General features: G+C 40.4%; 1 protein-coding gene, 1 long non-coding RNA gene and 1 pseudogene across 2 annotated transcripts in view; all 3 read left to right on the forward strand.

Annotated features, from left to right (window-relative positions):
- Nucleotides 1–1,280: 1,280 nt before the first annotated feature.
- On the forward strand, nucleotides 1,281–5,037 carry LOC122474860. The gene is made up of 2 exons (XR_006295029.1): nucleotides 1,281–1,393; nucleotides 4,368–5,037. It is a non-coding gene; the product is annotated as an uncharacterized LOC122474860 (long non-coding RNA).
- Nucleotides 5,038–17,897: 12,860 nt separating this feature from the next.
- The window catches only part of LOC122475307 (COBW domain-containing protein 2), a 51,920-nt gene continuing 43,451 nt past the window's right edge, over nucleotides 17,898–26,366 (forward strand). Inside the window, exons 1-3 of the mRNA XM_043567142.1 lie at nucleotides 17,898–18,159; nucleotides 22,239–22,325; nucleotides 25,821–25,917. Coding sequence (XP_043423077.1) covers nucleotides 17,904–18,159; nucleotides 22,239–22,325; nucleotides 25,821–25,917 — 440 coding nt within the window. The 5' untranslated portion in view covers nucleotides 17,898–17,903. The remainder of the gene's footprint in view (nucleotides 18,160–22,238; nucleotides 22,326–25,820; nucleotides 25,918–26,366) is intronic.
- On the forward strand, nucleotides 24,499–24,649 carry LOC122475535 (annotated as a pseudogene).

Consider the following 26,366-nt stretch of genomic DNA (forward strand, 5'->3'; position numbering starts at 1 on the left):
CTTGAGTCTCCCTGATGCAGGAAAATTGTCATTTCAGACTCTCTGAGAGGTGTTGTAGAAGCCTGGGAAGGAAGTGGCAGTCCTTTCTCATTTCCATTCCACACCTGTAACCAGAAACGGAAGCTCTCCTCGGGAAAATCCTCTCCAGAATAATCTCTGCAAAACTCCTGTAGGATCGAAGAGCCCTGGAAATGGTTCTCGGGGTTTCCTGGGTAAATTCTGCATATGGTGATCTAGTTTTGGAATATCGTATTTGTTGCATGTGATCGTCGTGGCGAAACTTACGTTTTAACATTATTTTCCTATAGTTTTAGATATCCTGCCCTAAGCCGCATTTAGGGAGGCCATAGTTCAGGACGATCTTTTTCCTAGATGAGGTGCTCTTGGAGACAGGAAGAGATGGTTGGAAAATGGCACAGTTGATGCTTTATTACTTTAGTAGACATTGTTTTCAATGTAGAATATACATGGAGAGGAGTACACGGTGATGACGGCCCAGCTCCATGAACTTAACAAAATAAACACGCCCACGTAACAAGCACTCAGATCCAGATAGAGAACATTACCAACTTCCAGAAGCCCCCTTTCCCATCTGAATTCTCCCAGAGTTATTAATAGCCTAAATATAGGTCCAATTTTTTTTTCCTGCTTTTGAAGTTTATAGAAGTAGAATCTTTTTTGTCTAGGCAACATTATGTTTGTGAAATTCACTCCTATTTCTACCTTTATTTTTTTTTAATTTTTTAATCTTTATTTATTTTTGAGAGAGAGACAGAGTGTGAGCAGGGGAGGAGCAGACAGAGAGGGAGACACAGAATGCGAACGAAGCAGGCTCCAGGCTCGGCGCTGTCAGCACAGAGCCCAACACAGGGCTGGAACTCACGAACCGTGAGATCATGACCTGAGCCAAAGTCGGACGCTTAACCGACTGAGCCACTCAGGTGCCCCTCCTATTTCTACCTTTAGTTGGAGATCATCCGTCTCATTACTGTGTGGCCGTGGTACGAATATACCTGGACGGTTAATATTTGGTCAGTAAACCTCTTCGTTAAGGGTAGCTCAACACTGACCACATCCTCCCCAGACCTTCTCCAATTCCAGCCTGCATCCACAGAAGGACTCTCCAGTCACCCTGATGACTTGCCTTGGGTGTCAGGATAAAGCAGTTAAACTCCTGCAATCTTTTCAAAACCATTTACAAGGTTAGGATCTTTCAAGGAGAAGTTTATTATTTATTCCTATTCTTGACATTCTCTCCCATCCATCTGCTCTTTTCACTTGGGTGATTTAGGACCATAGAATGTTTGAACTGGATGCAAACACATCTCCTGAGAAACATTTCGCAGAAATTCTGATAGCAGCTGTATGAGTTTCTGTTTCCACCGAAATTAAGGTAAGAAGTTTTATCACATGAAAACTTGAAACAGTTCCATTCATAATAACACGTGAAGATCAAAAATAGTTGTTGGAGTTATTTCTTGCATTGTACTTTGTAATTATGTAGTGCAATTTTTTTCAATTAAAGTTAAAGGCTTCAGGGGCGCCGGGGTGGCTCAGGTCATGAGCTTGCGATTTGTGAGTTCCGGCCCCGCGTTGGGCTCTGTGCTGATGGCTCGGAGCCTGGAGCCTCCTTCAGATTCTGTGTCTCCTCCTCTCTCTGCCCTTCCCCAGCTGGTGCGCTCTCTCTCTCTCTCTCTCTCTCTCTCTCTCACTGAAAAATAAATAAACACACACAAATTTTTTTTTTAAAGTGAAAGGCTTCAGAGCATGATAGATTTTTATCAAGGATAAGATGACTTTTGAGTTTATTTAAATAAAAATTCACATTTTAAAATTGCAGTGAAATTCAGTCAGTATTTTGAAAACCTGTCAGGGTTTCACGTCATGGATTAATGTCAACACTTCGGTTGAAAATGTTGATGTGAAAATAGTGTCTGTGCTCTGAATAATGAATGAAAAGCACTAAAGACTTGTGTTCATGAAATTCTGTTTGACAAATGTTAAAATATCATTAGAACATCATTTTAAATTAGACATTTGTTTTCATTCAGACGGGGGTGTATACATAACTTTATTCATTATTTGTTCATTCAACAAAATATCTAAGGAGCACCTGCTATGTATCAGGCGTTGCATTAGGTCATAGACATGTCACAGGAATAAGGTGAATATTGCCACTGTCCTCGGGAGTCTGTAGTTTAGTGTAGTTGAGAGACAGATAAGTAAACTGTTTATGAACATGGTAATCACGGCTTGTACATGTGCTATAGGATTCTGTATGTGTAATATGAGTACATGAAAAGCACCAAATAAATCTTTGGTAGGTCATGAAATCCCCAAAGGAGTGATACCTAAGGTAGGTGGCCAGATACAGGTTAGATAGGAAGGTAGCGTAGACATTCACAAAGGCTGAAGCAGCTGGTTGCCATGAACTGTCGTAGGACATAGAGTATAAACATTGAATTGAAAAGGAGAGGTGAACATAATTACATCAGCTGGGGACATGAAAATAACCACTCAAAAAGCCCAGAAAGAAAGAATCATTAAGACAGCATAGTAGAGTAGAAATCAGTCAGGGGGTGCCTGGATAGCTCAGTCTATTAAGTGTCTGACTTTTGGTTTTGGCTCAGGGCATGATCTCACGGTCGGTGAGTTTGAGCCCCACGTCAGGCTTTGTGCTCACAGCACAGAGCCTGCTTGGGATTCTCTGTACCTCCCTCTCTGCTCCCCACCTTCTCTCTAAAAATAAATAAATAAACATTAAAAACGAAAAAGAAAAAGAAATGGGTCAGGAGTCAGGCCAACTTGGATTCAAACCCTAGCTTCACCACCTAACACACATGTGAAATTGAACAAATCCTTTAACTTTTCAGGGTGATTGTTTCCCACTGTATAAAGTGGGAACAACAGCATGGGCACTGTAGGACATTACAGGAAATTATAGGGAGGATTAAATGAAATAATGACTATGAAAGTGTCTAACCCAGTTCCTAGCACATACTGAGCGCTCAAAATTTGGAGGCTTTCGGGGCACCCAGGTGGCTCAGTCTGTTAAGCACCTGACTCTCAGTTTCAGCTCAAGTCATGGTCTCACGGTTTTATGAGTTCAAGCCCCCCACTGGGCTCTGTGCTGGCAGGGCAGAACCTGCTTGGGATTCTCTCTCTCCCCTCCCCTACTCACACAGTCTCTGTCTCCCTCAAAATAAATAAACTTAAAAAAAATTGTTTTTTTTCATTGGAGGCTTTGTTATTCTGGAAGAAAATCAGGAGTTGGGGGGAGGGTCAGTATTCAAAGACCAAAGCTAGGAAGATACAAAGAGTTTTACAAGATCCGTTTGGCTAGAGTTAAAGCTACTAGCAATTAGTTTCCTTTTCCATTGACGAGTGAACCATAAAAGTGAATGAACTTGTGGTTGCTCAGATAAAAGAACGAGTCAGAGTAGTAATTTATGTTCTACGGACACAGTTGGCCAACGGGAAAATTATACAGCAGGTCTGGTTGTTTTCAAACACTCCCGAGCGAGCTTTGAGTTCCCTTGGGAAGATGCAGAGTGGACTTCTGAGTAGGGAGATCAATTGGATATTCGTTCTTTACTTTGGTTTTCTTCTGAAACCTAATAAAATGACAGTAAAGGAATCATTATTTTCAGGCAGAAACCCACGGTGGAAATGATACTAAGAGGGAAGACAAAACAATAAGATGTAGTAATTTAGAAGCCGTACAGACAAGAGGTATCTTATTAAGTTTTTAAACATTTATTTGTTTTTGAGAGACAGAGACAGACAGATCCTAGGCAGGGGAGGGGCAGAGAGGGAGGGAGACACAGAATCTGAAGCAGGCTCCAGGCTCTGAGCTGTCAGTGCAGAGCCTGATGCAGGGCTCGAACTCATGAACTGCGAGATCATGACCTGAGCTGAAGTCGGTCACTTAACCGATTGAGCCACCCAGGCACCCCAAGAGGTATCTTATGAGATCTGAGAAAGCTGACCCCTACACCTTTTTTCTGGAAAAAGCTAGGGAGTGCCTGGTTGCATCGCAGACCTCCCAAAAGGTGTGGGAATGTCACTACTTTTGGAAATGCGTATAAAGTGGGATTAAAAACGGGAAGTTTGGTTTGTGAGTGTTTAAGAAGCAGTTAGATCGCTAGATGCCCTATCCAACACCGTAGAGCCAGGTAACTGCCCTCTCCCAGCCTCGCAGAGACCGGATAAGGTCAACCGAGAGAATCACTTTCTGGGGAACACTTGGCACATTTGGGGACAGGATTCAGCACTATAAACAGAAGGATGGTGTTTTCTGTGAACGTTTATGGAAACATTGGTAACCAAGTAAAAGCCGAGCTCTTTTGCCTCCATTTTGATTCCAGAATGCTGGAGATTGGCATGTCGTCTGGGGTATCTGACCAAATGGAGAGGGAAGACACAATGTTACTGCCATCAAGAGCACCATAATCAAATGGCCCAGCCAGAGCACCTGAAACTGAAGCCGGCAGTCAAGGAGGCTCACCCATGGGACCACAACTTCCCAGAAAGTTTTTCAGAACCTCACTGGTAACTTTGAACAGATAACCGAAAATTATCAGACATGCAAGGAAAACCACCAACACCAACAGTTTGCATTTGTGGATGCAAAATGAACAAATCTTTTGGAATCTCTAAAAAGACACAAAGAGTTTCATTCGAGCTCAAGTTGGGGGGACTTCCCGGGAAACTTGCTCTTCACGGGGAAGAAAGTGCTCAGGAGAGTGAAAAGTTTTACAGGGTTGTATGCTTTTTCACATTTTGTGAAAGGTCAGAAGGTTGTAAATTAACACATAGGCAGGAATCGCAAGATTTAATGTCAACGGGGTAGGGGCACTGATGGATGTCTTAAGGACAAGACGGTTTTCCTGTATGTACTTGTTTGCAAGGCAGACCTACGATGTCTGCTTGGCGGGCCATAAGGCACGCTTTCGGTTTAAACAAAGTTTATGTACATCATACTGACTTCAAAAGAAATCTAGAACGCCTTCCTTTATAAATCAGGCCTTTATGAGAGCTTTAGTGAGGGTTTTATTTTTTCTCATCAGGGTGGAAACCGGGGTGCCTGCGTGGCTTGGTCAGTTAAGAATCTGACTTCGGCTCAGGTCATGAGTTCGAGCCCCACTTGGGGTGAACATGAGCCCTGGGTGAGCCCCGCTTCTCTCTTTCTCTCTCCCCCTATCTCCCTCTCTCTCTTTCTGCCCTTCACTCACATATGCCCTCTCTCTCAAAAAAAAAAAAAAAAAAAAAAAAAAGGTGGAGGCCAGAACAAACAAACAAACGAAAGCAACTTGGAAGAAAGCAAGACTCTAATGGGATCAGAAAACTATTAGTAATATGCACAGAAGGAGAAGGGTGATTTTGTACCCAGGAAACAAGAACATTATGTAATTTTTAAAAGAACTATTCATAGAATTAAAGGGGGCTTTGGGAAATTGAAAATATGTATGACGGCAGAATTAAAAAAATTCATAGAGGAGTTCCTGAGTGGCTCAGTCGTTAAGCATCCGACTCTTAGTTTTGGCTCAGGTCATGATCTCGAAGTTCACGCATGGGTTCGAGCCCTGCATCAGGCTCTGCATTGACAGTGCAGAGCCTGCCTGGGACTCTCTCTCTCTCTCTCTCTCTCTCTCTCTGTCTCTCCCCTGCTCAAGTTCTCTCTCTCTCAAAATACTTGAATAAACTTTAAAAAAATTTCAGAGAAAGTTTGCATGATAAAGTTGAGCAAACCTCCCAGAAAGTAGAGCAAAAAGAAAGAAATGGAAAAAAGAGTCGGAAAAAAAAAGAAAAGAAAATTAGAGGACCAGAATAAGAAGTTCAGTAGCTGCATGCGAGGAGTTCCATAATGAGAGACAGAGAAAACCAAAGGAAGGAAACTGTCAACAAAATAATTCCAGAGAGAGAACATGAGTTTGCAGGTTGTAAGAGCTACTGAGTGTCCGGATAATAGATGAAATTAGACCTACTCCAAGGTACATTATTGTGCAATTTCCAAACACTGTGCATTCGTTTGCTGGGGCTTCAGGCAACATACCACAGAGTGGGTGGCTTAAATGACAGAAGTTCGTCATCTCACAGTTTTAGAGGCTGGAAGTCCAAGATCAAGGTGTTATGAACCCCAGGATAGATTGTTTAAGAAGGTGAAATTAAAAGAATGCCTTATCTATCTGAACATATGAAAAGGACATTTAGACACGTGTTTGAGAGTTTGAGGTGAATTAGTGATAAGAAGGCAAGAGGGAGGAAGCAAAACTACAGAAACAGAAACAAGAAAAGTATTAACTTCAGGGAAAATGAAAAGTCGAGTAGGAAAAAAAAAATACAGGACATCATGAGGTTCCACTGTGAATACCGTTCACACATTTCTAATCATGTTAAAATAAATATTAGTCTAACCAAGACAAATATGATGAAGTGTGGGGAGATAAGAAACAGTGGTGCATATTTGGTGTGCTCTGTGTAGGTGAGGTCAGAAAAAGAGTTCATTTTTCCCGTGTACAAATCTGTGATTATGTCAAAAAAAGTCATTAAACTGCCCCCTTAAGCTTAGTGAGAGTTGGTTGTGGCTCAATTAGAAACAAAAAACAACACCAACAAGCGTGACTCAGGTTTAAACCTAAGTTAGCATAGGGGCGCCTGGGTGGCTCAGTCTGTTAAGCGGCCGACTTCGGCTCGGGTCATGATCTCGCGGTCCGTGAGTTCGAGCCCCGCGTCGGGCTCTGTGCTGACAGCTCAGAGCCTGGATCCTGTTTCAGATTCTGTGTTTCCCTCTCTCTGACCCTCCCCTGTTCATGCTCTATCTCTCCCTGTCTCCAAAAAAAAAAAAAAAAATTTAAACCTAAGATAGCAAACGCAAATGCCCAATGGGGTTAGGCAAAGAGCTTCACCAAGTGATTTAGACTTGGTAAGATTGGATAGGGAATTAATGGGGACACAGCAAACCGAAGGACACAGGTTCTGTTCTTCACGTGGACTACCCTTATTTAGCTCCAGTTATAAAAACATGTATGTATCACAGGGGCATCTAGGTGGCTCCGTCCGTTAAGCGTGTGACTTTGGCTCAGGTCACGATCTCATGGTTTGTGAGTTCGACCCCTGCGTCGGTCTCTGTGCTGACAGCTCAGAGCTCGGAGCCTGCTTCGGATTCTGGGTCTCCCTCTCTCTCTGAGCCTCCCTCACTCATGCTCTTTCTCTCTCTCTCTCAATAATAAATCAAAAGAGAGAGAGAGAGAGAGAGAGAGGGAGAGAGAGAGAGAGAGAGAGAGAGAGAAACCAGATAGGTAAGTTCTCAGAAATGCAAATGTCCTGATTTTAAAAACACCGCTTTATGAAAAAACTTAGCTGTGGGCTATATTTGGCCTATATACTGCCAGTGAAACCGACAAAGCTTTTTTATCCTCTCCTGGAGGGTGTGGGAGAGACCTAATATCCCTGAAATTATATTGCATTAGGTTAGTAAAATTGGTTCTGGATGAAAATAATTTTAAACAGCAAACCAAGGAGCAAAAACCTATAAAACTAACAAGCCAGAACAAAACAAACCAAAGAAACAAAGCCTCTGGACCTTAACATTTTTCCAAGGCACACTGATGTGATAAAATCAGAATTGCCAAGTGTTCATAAGATATCAAAGATTATGCCTTTGACTTCACATATTCAGAGAGATAATTTAATTGGGATGACTTTTACAAATTTACTGGAGATCTAAACAACAGGATCATTTAGGTCCTGCTGATAGGTAGAATATCCAAAGTCCATTTTTAGTCTGATGTCAGTAAATGACTCATTATTTCTCTTGACTTCCAGGCTGATCAGCATGCTGTGTCAAATACCAAACAATGTGTTAGACTTAAGTGTCTGTGTCTGTTAGTGTGCAGATGAACAAGGGTAAAAGTCAAGCAAATAAATGAGAAAAAATTACTGTTTTGTACAAATGAGGACAGAAAGTAGATCAATGGTTGCCTGGGGTCCAAGGTAGAGAGAAGGCAATTTGGGGGATGATAGAAGTGTTCTAAAACCAGATTGTCGTGATTGCTGCACAACTGTATAAATGAATTAAAATTCTTGAATTATGCACTTAACATGGGTGAATTTCATGCTAGGGAAATTATACCTTCATAAAGCTGTAATTTTAACAAATAATAAAGGATGATAAAATCAGTGGGCTAAAATATGATGAAAAAGAAGATATTTACATAATCTCAAAGTGTCTCCCCCCCCCTAGATACTTATTAACTACAATGTGGAAAATAGTAAGTAACTTTATGGTGGAAAAACCTGGCAGACAACATTTAAACCAAGTGATCAAAGTTAACATCACCAGTAAAGGGATGTATGGATATCACGTAACTTCCGAAGGGAGGCACAGGGGGGTAACATCAACTTGTGATATTCTAACCAAAAATGCACACCTGAATTTAATCCTGAGTAAGCGTAAGACAAACCAGAGTTGAGGGAAATCTACAAAATAACTGACCAAGTACTCTTTGAATGTGTCAAAGTCACGAAAGAGATAGAACAATGCCCGTGAATAAGTACATTAAAGACATGTAGGGGCGCCTGGCTGGCTCAGTCAGTGAGGCATGGTGACCCTTAGTCTTGGGGTTGTGACTTGGAGCCCCATGCTGGGTGTAGAGATGACTTAAAACCGTAAAATCCTTAAAAAAATTAAAAATTAAAAATAAAGAGATGAGATAACCAAGTGTAATGTGAGATCCTGTATTGGATTCTGGTCCAGAAACTGGATGCCAGTGGGGCAACCAGCAAAACTTGCTTAATGTCTGCACATTGGCTAATAGCATCGGGTCGGGGTTAATCTTCTGCTTTTGATAATTGCACCTAAAAATTTTTTTTTCTTAAAAGACAGATTATAGGTCACAACGATATTTCATGCAAAACTTGGCAAGACAGAACCTTATGGATTCCAGAGTTTCTAGAATTCAAAGCACTACTTTGGTTATTCCATTGCTGAGTAAAGATAATAAAGTGAACGTTGACATTCTGGGGGCCACAGAAGCACAATGCACAAAGAGCACTGGCCAGGGAGGGCATAGGTGTGTGCGTGCTGTTTCTTTTGTAATATATTAATTTTTCTCGTCAATGTTTATTGAAAAAGAGCAAATAGCTCTCCAGGCGAGTCGATTGTTAACTTCAAAGTTATTTAATCTCCCAGAATATAACCTTTAACTTTAAAGCATGTCACGACCTTACAAACATGTTGGTTAAAGGAAATCTTAGTTGTTCATTAAATCTATGGAATATATATATTACAGGGTATTAAATGTTTTCAAGCAAGCTGTACATGAATTTAGCACTCTTGTGATGAAAAAAATCCACGATCTTTTAGTGTAGTTTCTCTTATTAACCAGAATGCTCCATTCACTCTTTTTGTCCAACTTTTTCCTGGAGACTATTCAAAATAAAGGTGCTTCAGGACACCTGCGTGGCTCAGACGGTTAAGCATCCAACTTTGGCTCAGGCCATGATCTTGTGTTTCGTGAGTTCGAGCCCCACATTGGGCTCTGTGCTGACAACTCAGAGCCTGGAGGCTGCTTCGGATTCTGTCTCCTCTCTCTGCCCTTCCCCTGCTTGTGCTCTGTCACTCTCTCTCTCTCTCTCAAAAGTAAATAAACATTAAAAATAAATAAATAAATAAATAAATAAATAAATAAATAAAGGTGCTTCTAGCAATTTCATATGTAAGCACAATGCAAAGCCTTACCCTGCCATCATATTCCAACATATGAATGAGCCAAACTTATTTAGCTATTCCCCTACACATGGAAAGTTAGGATGTTTCCAACATTTTACCTTTAGAACAATAACGCTGGGAATGTCATAAATGTCTGCATGTGTATATACACAGGATAAATTCCTTTTAGTAGAATTTCTAGGTCAAAAGGTATATGCAATTAATATTTTGATAGATATTTTACAATTTCTCTTTCCCAAAAAGGCTGTTGATACATATCTAATTTATTTTAAAAAGTTTAATTTTCATATAAAAAAATCATAGATGCCTTTTGTAGCCAGGAATATGATACAAAGGTGTATTTAAAAAAATAAAAGGTAACCATCTCTCCTTTATCCCATTGCCCGTACATACACGTTGACAGTTAATCCTTGACCAGCACAAGTTTGCGTCGTAAATGTATTTTCTCTCATGCTTTTATGAATACGATTTTCTTTTCTCTAGCTTATTTTATTGTAAGAATAAGGTATATAATACAAATTTGTGTTAATTGACTTTTTATGTTTTTGGTAAGGCTGCTGGCCAACAGTGGGCTACCCGTAATTAAGCTTTGGGGGAGTTGACATTTATCTGTAGATTTTCGATAGCATGAGGTTGAAAATCCCCACGTGTTTCAAGGGTCAACTGTATATTCAAATATATTTAATTTTATCTAAACAGGATTATATTGTGAATACATTTAAATTTTTTTTTTCAACGTTTATTTATTTTTGGGACAGATAGAGACAGAGCATGAACGGGGGAGGGGCAGAGAGAGAGGGAGACACAGAATCGGAAACAGGCTCCAGGCTCTGAGCCATCAGCCCAGAGCCCGACACGGGGCTCGAACTCACGGACCTCGAGATCGTGACCTGGCTGAAGTCGGAGGCTTAACCGACTGCGCCACCCAGGCGCCCCATATTGTGAATACATTTAAAACAATTTTTGTGTATTTTATACATACTATTTTTAAAGTTTTTTTTTTTCTTTCAGGGTAGAGGGCTTCTCCTTCCTCTTTATGTCTGCCACCCAGATCACCTTCCCTATTTCGTCTTCCTCAAAGACAAACCCCGTTAACAAGTTGTATTCTAATAATTATACATCGTTACATAAATATCACTTGTATATATACTTTGTGCTTATCAGTGCTTAAGGAAATGTGCCAAAGCTGAACTTCTCCTGCCATTATCATTGTGGGAGTTAGAACATTTCATAAAGAAAAATGGATGAGGTTAAAAGAACCATCAAGCCATAAAAGTATACAGTAAAATATTCTGCCTGCTAATACTTTCCAGAAGTGTTGCTCTAGGCTTTGAAGAGGTGAGTTATAACTCAAGCACGAAACAGCACGGTGATCAAGACCCAGTATGTAAACTCATCTTTCTGCAAACAGCAGCTCAGACCTGAATTTAAGCCATGTATTGTACACTGTTGCCCAAAACTCACAAACCACAATTAAATTATAAAAGTGCATATGTAAAGTTATGCGTAGTGAACACAGTGCAAAACCTGAGCTTGTTATAAAATAAATACAGTATGTGCATAGAACCACATTAATTGTAAGTAACCCAGAACTGTGGACCAGAAATTATGAATTTAAAACTTAATATTGCATAAAAGGATAAATGAAACTAACTTAGTAAGAGAAGCTAACAACTTTCAAATACCAAACCGGAATGGGAATAAAGTTTATTATTACACGTACAAGCTTTAGGTTATCAGAATACTTTCCTATATTTCTTGCCAATCTGTTGAGTTTACTTTTGAGCATCTTCTAGGGAGGTGTCTAAGCAATCTACGGGACCCTTGCAAAGATAGGGTGAAAGAGTTATATCTCCCTTAAGGAATACCATGAATGGTTAAAAATGAGTGGTGTAGTTCTAACTCTAGTGAGAAGGAAAAATGATCAGTGCATATTAAGAGAGCACATTCCAGAATAAAGCCCATATGTATGTTCCCAGCTATATTAAAAACAAAAATCACATATGTATATAGGTACACAGAACGATGCCATGACACTTGCAGAAATGGTACTAACCAGAAAAAAAACCAAAAAATCTGGACCAGTGTCGTTCTATTGCTCACTGAGGTTGTATAACATCAGTGAAGGGGGTTGAGGCTTTGGGGAGTGGCAGAGATTTCCACTGTCTCCCTTAGATGCTCCTATACTCTTTGAATTGTTTTCTAATTAGAATACATTCGGCCGTTATTCATATGATTTTAAAGACAAACAAATAAAACCCTCTCTTGGGGAGGATTCGTTTCAGTGGCAAACACAGAAATCTAAACAACATGCAAAATCATTTACCTCTTCTGCAGCCCTGCTCAGCCAAGCGCTCAGTCTGCAGGTTGCTTCTGAGTCCCCGCTCCCCCACCTGTAGGGCATGGGAACCAAGGAGCGCTTCAGGCATCACTGTGGCATCCCAGGCGGGCAGATGAAGGAAGGGATGAAGGCCACTACATTCTGCAAAACTGCCCCCATGGCCCTTCTGCAGTCTATTAGCCAGAACTCTGTTACGCGGCCATACCCAGCTATAAGGCAGACTGGAAACTGTAGTCTTTATCCTGGAGGCCATGTACCTCGCTTAAAAATCAGGATTCTGGGGGCACCTGGGTGGCTAAGTCGGTGAGGCGTCTGACTCTTGGTTTTGGCTCAGGTCATGGGCTCATGGTCCATGAATTCGAGCTCTCTGTCGGGCTCTGCACTGACAATGTGTAGCCTGCTTGGGATTCTCTCTCTTGCCCTCCCTCTCTGTCATTCCCCTGTTTGTGCTCCCTCCCTCTGTCTCAAAATAAATAAATGAGATTTTAAAAAATCAGGATTCTGGGGCACCTGGGTGGCTCAGTTGGTTGAGTGTCCGACTTTGGCTCAGGTCATGATCTCACGGTTAGTGGGTTCTGTGTCTCCCTCTCTCTCTGCCCCTCCCTGGCTTACACTCTGTCTCTCTCTTCCTCTCAAAAATAAATAAACATTAAAAAAATTAAAATGAAACTAAATTAAATTAAATTAAAATCAGGATTCTGCTATTATTAAATAAGGGGGAGAATGTTGGGTGATGCAAACACCTAATTCAGGGAATTTCAAATTATTATGCATATAAGTTTGCAAGGATCACTAAAGGAGTAAGTGTGCTAAAGGATGTTGGTATGAAGGAAGTTCCCTAAAAAAAGAACATGTGGGGGCGCCTGGGTGACTCAGTTTGTTAAATGTCTGACTTTGGCTCAGGTCATGATCTCATGGTTTGTGAGTTTGAGCCCTGCATCGGGCTCCGTGCTGACAGCTCAGAGCCTGGAGCCTGCTTCCTCCCCCCGCTTGTGCTCTGTCTCTGTCTCTGTCTCTCTCTCTCAAGAATAAATAAACATTAAAAAAGTTAAAGGGACGTCTGGGTGGCTCATTCGATTAAGTGTCCGACTTTGGCTTAGGTAGTGTTCTCACGGTTTGTGAGTTCAAGCCCAGCGTCAGGCTCTGTGCTGACAGCTCAGAGCCCGGAGCCTGCTTCAGAGTCTGTGTCTCCTCTCTCTGCCCCTCTCCCACTCACGCTCTGTCTCACTCTGTCTCTCAAAAATAAATAAATGTAATTAAAAAAAAATTTTTAGGGGCGCCTGGGTGGCGCAGTCGGTTAAGCGTCCGACTTCAGCCAGGTCGCGATCTCGCGGTCCAGGAGTTCGAGCCCTGCGTCGGGCTCTGGGCTGATGGCTCAGAGCCTGGAGCCTGTTTTGGATTCTGTGTCTCCCTCTCTCTCTGCCCCTCCCCTGTTCATGCTCTGTCTCTCTCTGTCCCAAAAATAAATAAACGTTGAAAAAAAAAATTAAAAAAAAATTTTTTTTAATTAAAAAAAAAAAAAGACCATGTGGCTGAGATGGCTGGGAGGCTGGGAGGTATGGAGGTGGCTGGGAGGCTTGAAAATCTGTGCTGCATGTATTTGGAGCCGTCTACACGGGTACTCAAGGCCAGAACAACAACGTTACCATAATAGGAGGAACGTAAATCAATCTAAAAAGAATTCACGAATCTTTCTCTGTAAGTGACTTCAGGGTGCCTGAGAGGCGGAGCCACAGGACTCAAAAAGACACTACCTTGATGCTGGGAAGACCTAGGATATTAGTTTAGGTCTCCTAAACTATTACAGCACAATCATTGCACGGCTTTTTTTTTCTTTCTTCTTTCTTTTTTCTTTTCTTTTTTTTTTTGTTTTTAGTTTTGCTCGACATCCACTCCTTGCCTGGTAGTATATTTTGGACAGAACAGTGCACTGCCCAAGTTGACCAGCTAGCGGGCTTTGAATAATGTTTTCTTGTGTGTGAGTGTGAAACTGATTTATAAGTGACTAGGCTGTAATTATGCCTTATTAACAGTATGGTTTAATAGCCGAAGACAATGAATTCAAGTAATATTACTGACAACCTTTGAAATGAAAGTCATACTCTCTAAAAACACCAAAATGTACCTATTTCACTTGCCAGCCGCTCTCAGCCTTCTGGGGAAAGAATATGATTTCGTGTCCTGACAAGAGTTTTATGTCTAAACAGAGGGCTATATGATATTTGAATATTGATATTCTATCCTAACTAAAGGGGTCACAAGAATAAAAGCCCCTGACTTCTGGCCTTTCAGAAATGTTCCCACTATGTCCGTGTGCACCTAGTGAAAAACAGCAGATAAATTGATAAATATTAAGTGGTTAAGAAATATTTTATGTGTTCGTTGTTTGTTTACCAACCACAGCTAAGTAAGAGGAACTGGGTTCATTTTGAAACCCGAAGTTTCCTTTCCTCTAAACCAATAGCTATTGCTGGCCATTACTGTGTTCTTCGCTTTGCAGGAAGTTGCAAAATGAGAGAAGAAAAAAAAAAAAAAAGAAAAAAGAAAAGCAAAACCAAGCTGGCATTATTTTTAGCTTTCCTCTGATTTCCTCTGATATAGCAACTCTCCTAATTGCTCAAAGGAGTTAAAATGAGGCAAAGTGGGGAGCAGGTTGCTGTGCGAAAGGACTTAAGGCAGGGTTATTTCCATGAAGCTGCCCGGCTCCAATGCAAGAGGGCTCCTACCGTTAAGCAGACTCAGGTGCTGCCTAAATCGGATCCCTCTGAGACCAGGTATCAGTTTCCTTGGAGAGACAGTTGAAGCTTCTCCGCTTCTGACGTTCCTCTGAATATTAATATGGTGGTAACAGCGACATCTAGCTCTTGGAGGGCGAGGATTTCTTGCAATGGTGAATGATTTCTAAACCCAGCTTAAAATAGCAAGCGTGCTATAAAATAATAGTAGTAAAGAAATAAAGAAATAACAAGGATGACCTATTTTGGCAAAATTTCACTGAATACAGTTTAACAAGGCAGTACCTATTGGCTTCGATCTGTAGTTGGTGAACTATGGCTCACTGCCTCTCTCTGTACTGTCTGCAAGCTCAGAATGAAAGAACAGTATTTCATACGAAATAGTATTTCGTGACATATGAAAATCAGGTCAAGTTCAAATTTCAAGATTTGCAGAAGTTCGTTCTCTCTTATTAAGTACCTACATAATATCCTTGAATCTGGCTGTTGGCCTGTAAAACTTAAAATATTTACTACCTGGCCCTTTACAGAAGAAGTTTGAAGATCCTGGTTTAGGAGAGCATGTAATTGAGTGTCAGGCAAATCTGGATTGAGCCCCAGGGCTGCCATTTACTAATTGTGTGACTTGGAGCAAGATATTTAACTTTTCTACAGCTTAGTTTCCTTGTCTATCAATGAGCATATGAATACTATTTATCCTGCCAAGTTAAATGAGATAATGCATTTAATGTGCATACACAATGCCTATCAGATGGTTAGGGATCCACACATTGCTATTATTGTCATCGCTGTTTTACGACAAAGCTACTGAAAACTAAGAAAAATTGTAAAATCGAGGAAATTTTAAAGTTACATTAGAAGATGTACTAGATTCTACAATATTATACTTAGGATTTCTTCTTTTTTTGCTTATTTTATTATTAAAAAAAAATTTTTTTAATGTTTATTTATTCTTGAGACAGAGAGAGACAGAGCATGAATGCGGGAGGGTCAGAGAGAGAGAGGGAGACACAAAATCTGAAGCAGGCTCCAGGCTCTGAGCGGTCAGCACAGAGCCCGACGTGGGGCTCGAACTCACGGACTGTGAGATCAGGACCTGAGCTGAAGTCGGACGCTCAACCGGCTGAGCCACCCAGGTGCCCCTTTTTTTGCTTATTTTAAAAGGCATTTGGGATCAAATAACAAAAACAAAGCCTCACTCATAATAGAATGTATAAAAGCGGTAAGTCCTGAAGTAAAGACAGTCTCACATGTAGGGAGAGCTGAGATCGCAAGCCATATATCTGAATATATCAAAACTCTCACCTCTTCAGATAGGTGCTTGTTAAGTTTTGAAAAGTTAATAAAGTAGTGAGATTGAGCCCCATGTTGGGTTCTGCACTGACTGCACGGAACCTGCTTGGGAGCCTCTCTCTGCACCTCCCCCATTCACGAGCACGTGCTCTCTCGAAAACCAAGTAAATTGAAATAATAATAATAATAATAATAATGGCATCTTTATTGAAATAAAATTCAAAAACCATACAATACGCCTATTTAAAGTATATAATTCAATATTTTTTTGTATTTTCAGACTTGTGCTACCTACCATCACTGCAATTAATTTGAGAACATTTTCATCACCCCCAAAATGTCCAGATTGGCAGTCACTTCCCTCAGCCCCCCTAGACCCTGGTAACAACTTTTCTACTTTCTGTTTCGATAGACTGGCTTACTCTGCACATCTCACATAAATGGAATCATAAAATACGTGTTTTTTGAATGCCTTCTTTCACTCAGCACAATGCTTTTTCCATCTCATAGCAGGTACTTCCTTCCTGTTCATTGTGAGATAATTTTTCACTCTATGGATACACCACGTTTTTTTTTATTCATTCATCCAGTGATAAACAGTTGGGATGTCTTTAACCTTTGACCATTGTACTGCGTAGAACTCTCTTTGCTCTGACCAAGGCTATATACTGTTACAGCAGTATTTGCCAGTCACCTTGACTGAGCTGGCCTTGTTGGGGACAGGTTACTCTTGGTGAGATAAGCAATGTTAGTATAACGTTCTGTCAGAGTCCTATACGGGGAGTCTGTAAGAACATATGTGAGAAATGTGGAAGGGACGGTCAGGGCTGTAACAGCTTCTGTTCAGGCAATAATGCAGTGCTGAAGGGTCACTGAATGCAGTTCGTAGAGCAAAACCTGGAAATAATTGAGAAGAGATGAATGAATGAATTGCCATATAGTCACATATAGATCACCCCGGGGAGATTACATACCGAACGATACAATTTTTATGAAGTTCCAAGACAAACAAAAATTAAACAACATATTGTCTATGTACCTATATATGTGATAAAACTGAAAAGAAAGGAGGGAATGATCAGTCACCCCAAATCAACTCACGCCCATGGTTACTACCTTAGGGAAGAGGGCAGAGTGTTGGAATAGAATACTGGCCCCATATAGGTAGCTGTAACTTATTGGTAATGTTCCCCGGCTAGGGATAAAATCAAAGGAGTTCATTATAAACATATAACTATAAAAGAGGGCTAGCCATGGATTAATGATGAGAATGTCGTGAATCAAAGAATATGATAAATGAACACAGGTTACCCGAGTCCAAATAAAAAATGAGAAAGAAAAATAAATAAAAGCAGTGCATGTACATTGTAAAACTTGGGATGCACGTGTAAAATATGTAATTATAAAAAAGAAAACGTTTCACTGGTTATTCCTTCAGGTAGAAAAATTACCATTAAGATAGCAGGAGTATAGCTTCTCGTTCTTTCCCCTATGAATTAAAGTTTTTTAATGACACCAAAAAAATGTCAAGTTGACAAAGTCTCTTCTCTACGGGGGCTGTTTAGGTCAGGCTACTCACTCCTCGTTCCCACCACCCAGGCCCTGGTCAGAGCGCACAGGGACAGCATCAGAGGCTGGAGCCCTAGCAACTCCGCCCAGCGTCGCTCAGGTTCAGAGCGCAGCCGGGGGGTGTGCCCAGCTCCTCCGGGGGCGTGGCTACCAGGCTAGGCGGTCCTCCGCCGGGGTCCTGGTAATCGGGGCGGGACGGGGAGGAGCCGCGCGTCGCGGCGTAATGACGTCAATGACGCGCCCGGCGTGGCGTGATCGGCGTGCGCCGCTGCTTTTCGGTGTTTTGGTCCCCGCTCTGGGGCCGAGGGGGAGGCGTGCTGTGCATTTGGCCGGGATGTTTCCGGCTCTTGGAGCTGAGGATGAAGAAGAGGAGCAGGCGGAGGAGGACTGTCCTGAATTGGTCCCCATTGGGACGAAGCTAAGAGAGGAGGAGGAAAAGTCTGGCCCCGGCGCTAAGATCCCAGTCACAATTATCACCGGGTATTTAGGTAACTAACCATCCCGGTCAGAAAATACCGTGAACTTATCCTGGGATTTGGGGGGCTTGCCGTTGCCTCTTCACCTGAGGCATCTGGGCCTTCTGGCAGACAGCAAATGTCTCTGACGTAGGGCCTGGGTCACTTGCCCCCTGTATGGGTTGCTTCTCATCTCGGGGCTCAGAGATGCCCAGACCCCTTGCATTAGATCCACATTTATCAAGTGAGCTTCAAAGTTAACCTCACAGTTTGAAGCTAGTTCTGGCCTTGCACTTAAAGGCCTGGACCCGCCCCTTAATTATCCTTGTGACAGCTACAGAGTTATCTTACCTTTCTGAAGCTCTTCAACCGCACTTGAAGGTGGGCGTGTTACCAGTCACCTGTTTGAGTTTGTTTACTCATCTGCAAAACCGGGCAGGAAACGCCTACCTTACGTCTATTACCATTAAACGGTGCCCTGTCTGTAAAATGCCCGACCCACAAGAGTATTCCTTAGTAGATTCCCCTTCCACCTCGAGCCAGTCTCTTCCAGCTCTTCGTGGCGAGGACTATCTCAGATTTTTTTTTTTTTTTTTTTTTTTTTTGAGATCTGGTTGCAAAGCACTCTTGGGGAGGTGGTAAGAATAAAATCTCCACCCTCCAAGACTATTTCTCAAGCTGTAGACATTCAGCAGTGCTCAGGGACCCTTGGATTCATAGGCGTGTAAACGTACAATTTCCTGAAGGACAGTTGGTGCGTTTACACTTGTGATCCTTTATTAGAAAAATCTGACGAGTATTATTTTAAAACCTTACATTTTAATGGAAGGGCTAGAGTAAATACATGAGCATATTAATTGTGTGGGGAAAGTTAAGAACTGTAAATAAAGCCAAACGATTTGGGGGTAGATAATACCATTTCTAGACCTGAGGGCCTTTTACATTAAAATAAGAATTAAACCACCGGTGGGTTTATTTATTTATATATTTTTTAAGCTTTGTAGACTAAGTTTATTCTCCTTTTTACTCAGGATTGATTTTATAAAGGGATTTACTTTTGGTGTTTTCCCACTGTTATTCAGAGGCTCCTCTATGAAGAAATTAGGCAAATTCCTCGTCTGAGGTGGTATAGTTCAGACTTGCCCCTCTGGCCTCTCCCATTTTGCTCATCTGTAGGTCACTAGAGCATTGGAGGTAGCGGTCTGAGGCTTAGGAATGAGGGCTTTGCCAACAACCTTGTTGCTGAATATAGTCGATGTAGTTTCACTGCTTATTCTTGACCATTTTCTCTTTTTTGAAACATCGTCCTATCGGCTTCCATCACATTTTTCTTCTGGATACTTCCACCTACTTCTCTGGCTGTCCCTCTTACAAAATTTGCCCACCTCTGTCCATCCTTTTAACTTCACACTCAGTTTCTATTTTGATATCCCACAGACATCTCAAACTCAGCAGGTCCACAACTTCCTATGTTTTGCCCTCCAAATCTCCTGCCTCTGTGATTCCAATGACCTGGAATACTCTAAAAGTTTTCTAACTAGTCTTGAGTCATGCCCCCTTTTAATATAGTCTTTGTACTTGAGCCTGAATGATCTTTATAGGTGTAAACTGATTGAGTTAACACCCATCAGTGGTTTCCTTTTGGTTTACAGTTCAAATTCCTTAACATGAATCAAAAGGTCCTATATGATCTAGCTCTTGATGGCCTTTCTCGCCTTCAGAACTGTGGTCCAGTCACACTGAATACTTTCACTTATAAAAGGTGCCACGTACTTTAGCCCCCGGAATACTTTTCTTTTTTGTTAGTCCCCTGCCTAGACATCCCTCTTAGGTGCATCATAACATCTTGTACATCTCCTATCCACTGTATAATCCTGTGACATAATTACCTGTTTATTGATCAGAATTCCCTTACATCTCCCACTCTCTTAGTGTTTGTAAGCATTGTGAAAGTAGAGACAGTATATCTTTGTTTCGTGCCCATTTCACCAAGGCCCGGCATAACATCTGGCCCATAGTAGACTTAACATTTTTTTTAATGTTTATTTATATTTGAGAGAGAGAGAGAGAGAGAGAGGGAGCGAGCATGAGTGGGGGAGGGGCAGAGAGAGGGGTACACAGAATCCAAACAGGCTCCAGGCTCTGAGCTGTCAGCACAGAGCCCAGTGCGGGGCTCATACTCAGAAGCTGTGAGATCATGACCTGAACTGAAGTCGGATGCTTAACCGACTGAGCCACCCAGATGCCCCCATAGTAGACTTGAATGAATGAACTGTGCCTTAAAGTCTTCTGTTTCATAATATGGTTAATTATTAACTGCTGGTAAATCTATTAGAAATTTCTTCCATCCACCTCTTCCTTTCCATTTTCACTGCCACTACCTATGCTGCACTCATGTTCAGGGTCTCTGTCTCATACTCGGACTGGTTCTAAGAATTTCCTCATTGCCCTTAAGCTATGCCCCTTTCAGTTTGTGCTGCACACTTTTGTGATGTTGAGCTTTTTAAAGAGCCCTAACCACAAGCCCTTCATCCCTTCAACAGCCTTTAAAGGAATGTGACGTAACAATGTTCAAGATGTTGATACCCTAATGATCATTAAATCCCACCTAGTTACACACTAGAATCTTGTAAATGTGCTTCAGAAGATGTGTACAAGCTGATTTGTAAAAGTTCTTAGCAGCCCTGTTTGGAAGAACAGAACACTGGAAATAACCCAAATGTCTACCAACAGAAGAGTAAACAAATGATAGATTCATACAATCGAATAACACTACTGTGCAGTATACTTTTTTTCCTCTTTGAACTTTGGTATATACGGTTCACGAGATAAACATTTTTCTTCCACTTGAGCTGAACATACTAGGTTTCACATGCCACCTACTGGATAAACTTAGTGTAGCTTTGTGAATTTATCTTTCTAAATACTGAACATTCTGTACATCGTTAGCATGTCCTACAACCATTCTCCCATTTTGTTTGTGTTTTATAGACACGTAGACAGAGACAATTGACCCTTGAACAGTGTGAGGGTTAGGGGTGCCACCATTTTGCACAGTTTAAAACCCGCATATAACTTTTGACTCCTCCAAAACTTAGCTACTAATAGCCTACTGTTGACCGGCCTTCCTGATAATATAAACTGTTGATTAACGCATATTTTGTATGTTATATGTATGACATACTATATTACAATAAAGTAAGCTAGAAAAAAAAATGTTCTGAAGAAATCATCAGGGAGAGAAAATACATTTACCGTACTGTGCTGTATTTACAGAAAAAAATTCGCATATAGGTGGACCCACGACCCACATAGTTCAAGGGTCAAGTGTATGTATACACTTGATATATATACATATATATATATATATACACACACATATATGTATATGTATATATATATGTCTATATATATAGACATGTCTATATATATATACACACATATACGTATATGTGTGTATATACATATGTGTATACATGTATACATATGTCTATATATACACATATACATATATACATACATCTCTATATGTGTACATATATACATATGTGTGTATATATATATTTTTTATAGACTAAGCATACCAAAAGTAGCTCTATAGTCTGTTTGAATTTGTGTCTGTTTCGTTAATGATGGATGTTGAAATAAAATACAGGGCTTTACATGTAAATTTTAGGGAAGTAAACCATATATTCTTTGCTAAGAAAAATTGTTATCATGTAAAAGTGCTTAAATATTTTATGAACTACATGAGTACTTCATTCCTTGGAAGCCATTATTTCAATAATTCCTTATTTAATAGAAAATTTAGTTGTCTTTATATTAATTGTATTAATTTATGTAAAAGACGTATGTTTGTCACATGAGGTCAAAGAAAGCTGATCCAAATTGTAGGAGTATTTGTAAATACAAGATTTTATGTGAACATAAAGCTTTTTTAATACTTTGCCAAGGTACTTAATCTTTCCCTCTAGAATCTTCTATGCCATAGTTAAATAATATTTTTAAAATAGCATGGAAAAATTTTAAAACATTGGGACTCTGTTTTTGTGTGTGTATGCCTTTTAAATTAACCTTTCAATGTTGTTATTTAAACCAAATATATTTTATAGGTGCTGGGAAGACAACACTTCTGAACTATATTTTGACAGAGCAACATAGTAAAAGAGTAGCTGTTATTTTAAATGAATTTGGGGAAGGTAAGTAAAATTCAATGAATACTATAATGTAAGAACTTATAGGATGGTTTATACCCCTGGTGTATTGATATTCCGTATTTAAAAACAAAAATACAAAGTATTATAATGTAAACACACTAATGTACATAGTTTTGGGAAAAACAGATTAATTTCTGTGAAGCTTTATTTTGTACAGATTTGAGGAACTTAAATCAGATAGTTTTTATAAAATTTTATTTTACATAGTTTTGGAATTCATAGCAACAGAATTAAATTAGGTTTTTACATGAAAGAACTCCAGAAGTAAAAATCTAAACATATGAAGGAAAGTTCTTTCAGGCATTTTCAAGGTGCTTTTGTACAGACTATATTGTTCACTTGTAACTTGAAAAACATTTTATTTTATTTTATTTTATTTAAAAAAATTTTTTTTAATGTTTATTTATTTCTGAGACAGAGACAGAGCATGAGTGGGGGAGGGGCAGAGAGAGAGGGAGACCCAGAATCAGAAGCAGGCTCCAGGCTCTGAGCTGTCAGCACAGAGCCCGACTCAGGGCTCGAACTCACAAACCGTGAGATCATGACCTGAGCCGAAATCGGTTGCTCAACCAACTGAGCCACCCAGGCGCCCCTGAAAAACATTTTAAAATGCTTTTGTATTTTTAAGTTTACCTTGTTAGATGTTTATTAATATTTACAAAGCATTTAAAACTGAAGATTTTGGGGGGCACCTGGGTGGCTCAGTTGGTTAAGTGTCCGACTTTGGCTCAGATCATGATTTTGTGGTCCTTGGGTTCGAGCCCTGCGTCGGGCTCTGTGCTGACAGCTTGGAGCCTGGAGACTGCTTCGGATCCTCTGTCTCCTTCTCTGTCTGCCCCTCCCCAGCTTGTGCTCTGGCTCTCTCTCAAAAATAAACATTGAAAAAAAATCTTGGAAAAAAAACCCTGAAGATTTAAAAATTTTTTTTTACATTATTTATCTTTGATGGAGAGAGAGCACAAGTCGGGGATGGATAGAGAGAGGGAGAGACAGAATTCAAAGCAGGCTCCAGGCTGTGAACTGTCGGTACAGAGGCTGACATGGGGCTTGAACCCACGAACGGTGAGATTGTGACCTGAGCCAAAGTCGGAGGTTTAACAAAAATGAGTTAAATATATGGTTTCCATCCTCAAGCACCTACAATTATTTGTGGAAATACATGCATTTAAAATTCCATTTTTTGGTTTGTTTTTAATATCGAACTGTACTATAAAAAAAATCTACAGCAGTGTTAGACACAATTCTTTGATTACTTTTATAAGTTTTTCTTTTTATAAGAAAAATCTAAGTGTGAATTTTAATTAAAGCTCAGTTTTTGCCAAAAATATATTATGTTGAACTTCTTTTTTTTCTTTTTTAACTTTTTTAATGTTGATTTATTTTTGAGACAGAGAAACAGAGCATGAGTAGGGGAGTGGCAGAGAGACGGGGAGACACAGAATCGGAAGCAGGCTTCAGGCTCTGAGCTGTCAGCACAGAGCCGGATGTGGGGCTCAAACTCGTCAACTGCGAGATCATGACCTGAGCCAAAGTCGGACACTCAACCGACTGAGTTACCCAGGTGCCCCTTGAACTACTTCTTAACACAATTTTCTCAGTTAATAAATGAGTAAAGGAGCTAGTTTTTTGGTTTTTTTTTTAATGTTTATTTATTTTTGAGAGAGAGAGACGGAATGCAATCTGGGAAGGGACAGAGAGAGAGGGAGATACAGAATCCGAAGCAGGTTCCAGGCTCTGAGCTGTCAGCACAGAGCCCGACGCAGGGCTCGAACTCATGAACCATGAGCTCATGACCTGAGCTGAAGTCAGACGCTTAACTAACTGAGCCACCCAGGCGCCCAAGGAGCTATGTTTTATGAACAGGGAGACCTGTTACACTTGATTTCTGATGTCAGTAACCAAAGTGAAAAGTCTGTTAGATAAAATAAAAATGCTAAGATTTTTTTAATCCTAGTCTGGTATTTTAGCTTCTTATTAACTGATCTGTTGGACACTGCTCACATTTATTAGTATTTGTTACTATTTTTCATCATTATTTTGGAATCATTTTTATAATTTTGTCATTTACAGCATTTGCAATACCTTCCTTTGCATTTTATTAATATTCTCTAAACCCCGAATTTTGTAGCAGTCCCTTTCAAAGCTCTTTATCCCCATCGCTTCTTGGCCTTTTGGCTAAGATCAAGTATAGTATCAAAGTTCTTGGGTATCCTTGCCTAACTGGAATATAAACAAAAAACAGGGAAATGAAAAATTATTCAGTTTTCTTTTTTGGCCATTGTCTTTACTGGACATTTAGAACTATTCCCTGGCTATGGTATATTTATTTACTGGAGGAAAAGTAAGATATTTAAGATCATTCTTTTATTATAACAAGCATCTCAGAATTTCACATATTATTGTTTCTTAAGTAAGCATTATGACGAAACTTAAAAAATTTAATTTTAATTTTTATTTTTTTTAAATTTTTTTTTCAACATTTTTATTTATTTTTGGGACAGAGAGAGACAGAGCATGAATGGCGGAGGGGCAGAGAGAGAGGGAGACACAGAATCGGAAACAGGCTCCAGGCTCCGAGCCATCAGCCCAGAGCCTGACGCAGGGCTCGAACTCACGGACCGCGAGATCGTGACCTGGCTGAAGTCGGACGCTTAACCGACTGCGCCACCCAGGCGCCCCAAAAATTTAATTTTTAAATGAGCAAGCACATTGATACCATGGCCAAGCAAACTTCCTCAAAATGAACTGGGGTTTTTACTCATACTGGCGATATCTAGAATCTGTGTAATAGAAACGAAAACAATTTAGAGGAAGAATGAAAAGGAAGAAGATAGGTAAGTCAATCTTTTAAGAGAGTTAAGGGCATATAAAACCCAACATATTAAACATATTAGTTGGTCATGGACAAGAAAGAGTGCTTTTGAAATAGCTACTTCAGGGGCGCCTGGGTGGCGCAGTCGGTTAAGCGTCCGACTTCAGCCAGGTCACGATCTCGCGGTCCGTGAGTTCGAGCCCCGCGTCAGGCTCTGGGCTGATGGCTCGGAGCCTGGAGCCTGTTTCCGATTCTGTGTCTCCCTCTCTCTCTGCCCCTCCCCCGTTCATGCTCTCTCTCTCTCTCTCTGTCCCAAAAATAAATAAAAGTTGAAAAAAAAATTAAAAAAAAAAAAAAAAAGAAATAGCTACTTCATTAGGGTACACTAGTGGGCAGGTGAGAGGCCTGAAGAGGAAGTAGGTAATGAGAGATTAATTTTGGTTCTGCCTTTGTAGGGGCTTAAATCCTCTTAAAGAAATAAAAGCTAAAGTAATCTACAGTAGTAGAGTTTAAAGCATTGAGGCTGCATGGATAGAATGAAAGAATGAAAGTTACAAAGTGTATTTGTGTAAATGATTTGAAATCTTTGTTGTTGCTATCCTCATCTTTGTTTTTGGTTGGCTAATGAACATAATCTACAGAGCGCTTCTTGTTACTTATTCTAGGAAGTGCCGTGGAGAAATCTTTAGCCGTCAGCCAGGGTGGAGAGCTGTATGAAGAGTGGCTGGAACTTAGAAACGGTTGCCTCTGCTGTTCAGTAAAGTGAGGAATGTGTTTACTGTGTGCTTGTTAGTCTGTTATAAATGTTTATTGATTAGATTTCCAGCTTTGATTTTCTTGTGTAATTTCACTAAATTTATGTAATCTGCTCCATTGTATTGTCATATAGAAAATAATTTATTAGGATGTAATTTCTTGGAGTGTTTCTTGCTGTCCTATTTATTTTTCTGTCAGCCCTAATGCTTTGGCCCTTCTTTTGAGTTTCTTTTTATTGTCTTTGATGTCAGGGTTTAAACTTTTTAAAAAAATGTTTATTTTCTTGAAAGAGACAGAATGTGAGCAGGGGAGGGGCAGAGAGAGAGAGGGAGACAGAATCCAAATCAGCCTCCAGGCTCTGATCTGTCAGCACAGAGCCTGACGTGGGGCTCAGACTCACAAATGGTGAGATCATGACCTGAGCCAAAGTCGGACGCTTAATCGACTGAGCCATC

The sequence above is a fragment of the Prionailurus bengalensis genome, chromosome D4, assembly GCF_016509475.1.
Source record: "Prionailurus bengalensis isolate Pbe53 chromosome D4, Fcat_Pben_1.1_paternal_pri, whole genome shotgun sequence".
Taxonomy (NCBI): Eukaryota; Metazoa; Chordata; class Mammalia; order Carnivora; family Felidae; genus Prionailurus; species Prionailurus bengalensis.